This window comes from Culex quinquefasciatus, chromosome 3, assembly GCF_015732765.1.
Source record: "Culex quinquefasciatus strain JHB chromosome 3, VPISU_Cqui_1.0_pri_paternal, whole genome shotgun sequence".
NCBI lineage: Eukaryota > Metazoa > Arthropoda > Insecta > Diptera > Culicidae > Culex > Culex quinquefasciatus.
The window spans coordinates 39,056,000-39,061,822 of NC_051863.1; the positions used below are offsets into that span (position 1 = coordinate 39,056,000).

At 42.2% G+C, this 5,823-nt stretch overlaps 2 protein-coding genes across 2 annotated transcripts; one reads left to right on the forward strand and one right to left on the reverse strand.

Moving 5' to 3' along the window:
• The first annotated feature begins 452 nt into the window (after positions 1–452).
• LOC6045697 lies at positions 453–1,299 on the forward strand. Its single transcript, XM_038263470.1, has 2 exons — positions 453–617; positions 681–1,299. The coding sequence occupies exons 1-2, from the start codon at positions 548–550 to the stop codon at positions 992–994; spliced, it is 384 nt and encodes a 127-aa protein (XP_038119398.1). The 5' UTR covers positions 453–547; the 3' UTR covers positions 995–1,299.
• Positions 1,300–4,497: 3,198 nt separating this feature from the next.
• LOC6045695 lies at positions 4,498–5,823 on the reverse strand. The gene is made up of 2 exons (XM_038265528.1): positions 4,948–5,823; positions 4,498–4,889 (listed from the first exon to the last, which is right to left on the reverse strand). Exons 1-2 carry the CDS (start codon positions 5,669–5,671, stop codon positions 4,543–4,545), a joined length of 1,071 nt encoding a protein of 356 aa, XP_038121456.1. The 5' UTR covers positions 5,672–5,823; the 3' UTR covers positions 4,498–4,542.

Sequence of the window (5,823 nt, forward strand, 5' to 3'; positions counted from 1 at the left end):
ATCGATTTTCTCGAAACGTACTAAATGGCGCTTGTCACAAAAAAGCACATCAACAACAAACTGTTCATAGTTTTGTAAGTTTATATCACCCTCACTTCCCTCTACTGTTTCTTCTAAGAAATTGTGAACACAATTTTAAATGCACTTTTCTTCGTAAAAAAATGTTTTAAACGTTTTACAACATTTCAATTTTTTTGAAAAAACATGTTTCCCCAAAAAGTTTTTTTCGGCGAAAATGAAAGACAAATCATCATATAAATGATTCGTTAAAAATTTCTACCCACAATATTCATTTTGTGTACGCAAAGAGATTGTTAAATATTTTATTTCCCACCACAAACAGCTACTGCATAATAGAACTTGACCTGATTCCGACATGGCTGTTGCATTGCAATCATTATCGCAATGAGTTTTATTGATTTGCGAGTGGGCACTGGACTCATATAATGCATATAATATGAATAATGCGTGATGTTACTCGGATTCAATTATTCCAATTTGTGCATTTGACCATTTAGCTTCGGTTTAATCCTCTCGTACTCTTAGAATGAAATGCAAAATAATTGTGTTGCTTTCGGTAGGTCTAATGGCAGGATTAATGGTTCAATGTGCAGCAGGTAATTGAATTTCGGTAGCTTTACGCGCCTCAGTGGTAAAATTATCAAAATTTAATTTTCTAGCTTTTCTGGACAGAGATGGCGCCACCACCGGCAGCGTAGCGTTGCAGCGATTCAGGCGCACCATCGGTTCCGGCACCAGCTTCGTAAACTGTTTGGAGATTGGCGGTACGCGGTTCTGTTCGTACGACCAGGCGTTGTTGGAGGCCATCGAAAGGGCTGGTCCGGGCGTCCGTGGCGGGTGTCCCGAGGGTCGCGTGTTCCGCCACCGGTGCAACGTGTGTGAGTGCAAACGGGACGGTGCGTTGGCCTGCAGTACGGATCTCTGCGCGGAGGACTTTTACGACGCCGGCAGCGGACTGCCGAAATTGTGGTGAACCTTTCACGAGGGGAATAAATTGGACGGAAATTAGTGTAATTTGTAGCGTGTGAGTGTGTGGCCCATAACTTGCTGCCGGTGCACATCGGTGCTATGGAATGACTAAAGGTTGGAACGTGCTTGCTATAGGTCTGCCCAACCGGGCTTAAATGAAGAGGAGAATCTATGATTTATGGCGTAAATGAAATAGAACCCCGAAAAATGCCCTGTTGGCTCACACTCGTAAATCTTGCGGTTGTGATTGTGATAGGGCCACATTCTTTAAACCGATCGTTTTGTAATAGACACATTCTGCCGGTTTGACGTTTCTTTTTTTTTATGTAACATGGAAATTTAAGAAAAAAAACCTCAATATTTTTACATATTTCAAAAGTGCGTTAAATTTTCCATAAGAATCAACTTTGGGTTAAGGATTTTACCATTTGATTTGACCGATTCTTTCGTGACGGGACAACGTTTGTACGCATATGTTTTCAGTTTTTTGCAGATAACTTTAAAATCTGTGAGAAAAGGTACCAATATTAATTTTATACAAATTTGGAAAGTACATTAAATTTCCAGTAAGATTCACTCCAGCAAACATTTCAAAACACAAAGTTTGAATCAAGTGAGATACAAATGTAGCGTGACGGGACAACATCGTACAATTCGATCATTTTGATTTTTATACACAAAAGTGAAGAACTCTGCTCTCCTAGGAAGTTATTGAAAATACCTTTTTCTACAGTTGTTTTTAAAATGAAAAACGAAGATTTTGCTTCCGGGATCACCCAATTTCGTTAAATTTTGTTGATTTCACAGGTACTTCTTTTCGTGACGGGACAACGCAGATATTTTGCAAAAAATTGTTTTGCTCGCGTTGTCCCGTCACGAAATGAAGCAAATGTGAAAATCTCTACTGACTAGTCAACTTTAAATAATTTGGGGTCGCTGAGCTCGAATATTACTCCTAGAATACTCCAAAGTATTCAGGGAATGTGCAATCAAAGATGGCGGCCAATATGGCGGTGTGTGTGTGTGTGCAACCAACCAAACGGGACCACGCGGTCGCTTCTTACAAATTGAGTTGTTTCCATGTATTTTTAGATCTACATTCTATACATGCAAATAACTCGCATAGGCATTTGGAAGGTGTTAGCTCTGCCGAGCTTCGGTGACCCATTTCTACGCTGGCTAGCCGAGCGCGAGGTACTTCAGCTTTATCGACAAGCCCCGCCCTGAAGAACGTTTGGACCAATCGGATTCAAACGTTATTTAGAACTTCCGAACCCTTGTCAAATGGACAAGGACCCAGCGCGTATATAGTTGATAGTAACAGTATTCCTAATTCCAGCCATAGCTCACCAAGTCGAGAAGGCACAGTGGTTAGCATTTTTGCTTACCAATCCAAAGGACGGGGGATCGAACCCCGACTCGAGCGACTTAAGTTTTTTCGTTCATGTTCAGAGTTTCAAGATTATTATTTCCTATACTTTCTCGTTGGGAGCAGATGGGAATCGAACCCAGGACCATTCGCTTACAAAGCGAACACCGTTACCAGTCAGCCACGGCCGCTCCTAAATGGCGGCCAATATGGCGGTGCTAGAATATTCGATATCTTATAAAGAAATGTAACCGGCAATGAACAGGTCAAATTCAACTAAGGATTGCTGAACTCGAATATAAGCCCTAGAATATTCCAAAATACTCAGGGAATGTGCAATCCAAGATGGCGGCCAATACGGCGAAGCTAGAAAATTTGTCTTTTTTCAGGGTTGTAACAGGCAATCAACGGGTCAAATTTAATTAAGTTGGGGTCGCAGAACTTGAATATGAACAATACAAAGTACTCAGGGAATGTGGGGAAAGGGAATTCGAACACGGAACCGGTTGTTGCGTTTGAAACGGAATTTGTATACGATTCTTATTAGATTCCGTTTCAGAATTCGGATTGAGTTAACTGGGATGCCACACACTGTTCTAAGGACTTTAGAATATTCTAAGGCTTATATTCGAGTTCAGCATCCCCAAATTACACTCAAACCCCGATGGTTTGACACCAAAAGTGGTCAAACGAACGGGGTCCCTTTTAGTTTGACACCCCTTTTACACGGAGTTCACACACACTACTAAACGTTTGTTTTGAAAGTGTGCGTGAGCACCGTGTAAAATATGACCAGCGATGGCATAAACATCATCAAAAGAAAATCTCTGGACGTTCATCAAGAGAAAATTTTTTAAGGGAGCATGGCTCTCCTCTCTCGCGCACGAAAGATCGGTAAAAAGAATCGAAAAAAATCATCATCTTGATTATTCGGCGGAACATCTTTTTCACTACTACACTTGCAAGTGTTACGTCACACATCGAAAAATTACCTGGCACATTTTGTAGATGGGCAATGAGTGTAAACAAAGTGAAATAAATATTATTAAGTGATGTTGACAAGGAAATTCACAAAAAATCATCAGAAGATTGATTTTCTTGGAGAATTTCGGGAGCGATTTTCTTTTGCGTGATTTGCCTCCTCTCTCTTTCGCGGTTGAAGAAAGTTCGCAAGCGAAATTGTTTGTTTTGCGATTATTGCATCCCTGAATGTGACAGTTCGTCACTTTTTAGTTTGACTTTGACCAACCAACGGGGTACAAACTAAAAAAATGTCAAACGAAAAAGTGACCAATGTCCGTGGGTTGATTGTTATTAAATTTGACCTGTTGACTGCCTGTTACATTTCTGTATAAAAATGTTCAATATTCTAGGTTCGTGATTTTGGCCGCCATCTTGAACTTCACAATTCAAGAGGTCGTATCCGAGTTCAGCAATCCCAAATAAGTTAAATTTGACTCGAATATCGAACTTAACAATCCTTTTATGGTGGTTTCTCCAATCAGCGGCCATATTAGACGCCATCTTGAATATCTCGCTTCCCTTTGTGACTCAACAGGCAAATTTGGATTCAGGAGGGTCGATTTAGTCTAGATTTGCTTCTAGACACGAGAAATTAGCACCTTTTTTGAATTCGTGCCTCGACCAAAACACAACGGGACAACGCAAAATTGCGTCAGTCATAACTCTGGTACCTTTTGACCAATTTTCGATTTCATAAATGGCATTGGTTCACCCATACAAGTCTCCATACAATTTTGGCAGCTGTCGACACAAAAATGTTATGTTAATATTCGAAAATCGAATTTGCTGATCAATTAGGTGTCTTTGGCAACATTGTAGGTATTGATGAGGACTATTCAGAAAAAATAGGTATACGATAAGAAAAACATTTCACCGTTATTTTTTTTCTCAAGAACTCAATTTCCCAAAATTTGTATTTTTATTTTTCGAGATGTTAAAGAGTAGCAACCCCAGCAACTTTGAGCCATAGAGGAGTATGGTCAATAATTTAGCCGCCCAGTAATGAATTTTCGAAAACAATATTTTCAAAAAAATGAAATAAAACTAACATTCCAAAGATGCCAAACATTGAATATTACGTCCTGCCAATCTTTTTGGCCCATTGAAAACACAGGTTTAACATTGCTCAACTACCGTTTACTCGACTAGCATTTCTACATTCACTGAACCTTAAGATTAAACCCGAACGTGTCCGCCCAGGACATTTTCTTCAGCACCACACGTCCGGCTCCCGCATCAACGTTCAGCTTATTTTCCCTGGAACTATCACCCAGGACCGACATGCCATCCTCCTGGGACGGTGCTTTTCCACCCGCCATATTTGGATCAACCTCGAGCTGGTCACACTTGATGGCAATTTCCGTACTATCGTGAACGGTGTCGCTGATGGAAAGTCTAACGAGCTCTGCGGAAGTGGCCGAAATGCTGCTCGCTCCGACGAGTTCCGAAAGCTGCAGGTCAACCTCGCGACTTGCCACATCTGCCTGGAGGGTGCCGTAGAAGCCGTCTAGAAGAAAATGAAATTTAGTTTAATTTTGGTCTTTCGCAATTTCAAGGAAATTTACTCATTGCAAGCTTCCCCGCTCCACCGGAGAACACCCGGCACAGCTTGTGGATGTTGTTGAGGGTCAAATCTCCACGCGTCGTCCGGAAGCTGGAACTATTTGTGTAGCTGGAATTGACTCTGATGCTGCCTTCGTTGCTTTCGGCGTCCACTTCTCCACCCTGAAGCTTGTCCAGCAAGATGTTTCCCTTCCCGATGCAGGCCACTCGGACCGTCTGTGCCAGCGTTGTCCCTCCACAGCTAATGTTCCCATCGGCACTGGCCAGATCAATCACCGTACACCGAAGACTCTTCGTTACAATATCTCCGTCCGATCTCACTCGAATCTCATCGCTGTACAAATCCTTGATGCTGGTACTGCCTCCGTTAGTCACCTCCAAATCAGACTTTATCGGAACCTCCAAAAGACACTCCGGGTCCGGGTCGCCTTCCACGCCGGAACCATCACCGTCGATGGTGACCTCCTTGCCGGATACTTGGACGTCCACGTTGTAATCGTCGCTGCTCAGCGTTACCTTGAGGACGTTCGAGTCCGGATTGTCGAGCAGATCGGCCGGAACGATTCGCAAGTTGCACCGGCACTGGATGCGGATTCGAGAGTACGGATCGACCTGTTTGAGTGTTTGTTTGACCTGCCGGAAGGTGGCACCGGCCGCTGTCGAGAGCTGTCTCGCCTGCAGCTGGTGGACGAGGTAGTGAAGTTTGGGCAGCACGCGAAAATGCATTATTTTTCGTTGAGATCTGAAGATTATTTGAAAAACTTAACTTATCAAACTTTACTAAAATTGATTTTATCCTTTTTTCGATTTCCAAAATTTTACATAAACAGAATGGAGTGCGTTCACGGAATTTTCTAATGTTTTGAAATATTAACCAA

Bases quoted from the DNA above. Each gene is read 5' to 3' on its own strand.
- LOC6045697 (XM_038263470.1), top strand. From the start codon at position 548: ATGAAATGCAAAATAATTGTGTTGCTTTCGGTAGGTCTAATGGCAGGA. The intron at 618-680 runs GTAATTGAATTT...TTAATTTTCTAG, and splicing joins AATGGTTCAATGTGCAGCAG to CTTTTCTGGACAGAGATGGC.
- LOC6045695 (XM_038265528.1), bottom strand. From the start codon at position 5,671: ATGCATTTTCGCGTGCTGCCCAAACTTCACTACCTCGTCCACCAGCTG. The intron at 4,890-4,947 runs GTAAATTTCCTT...ATTTTCTTCTAG, and splicing joins AGCGGGGAAGCTTGCAATGA to ACGGCTTCTACGGCACCCTC.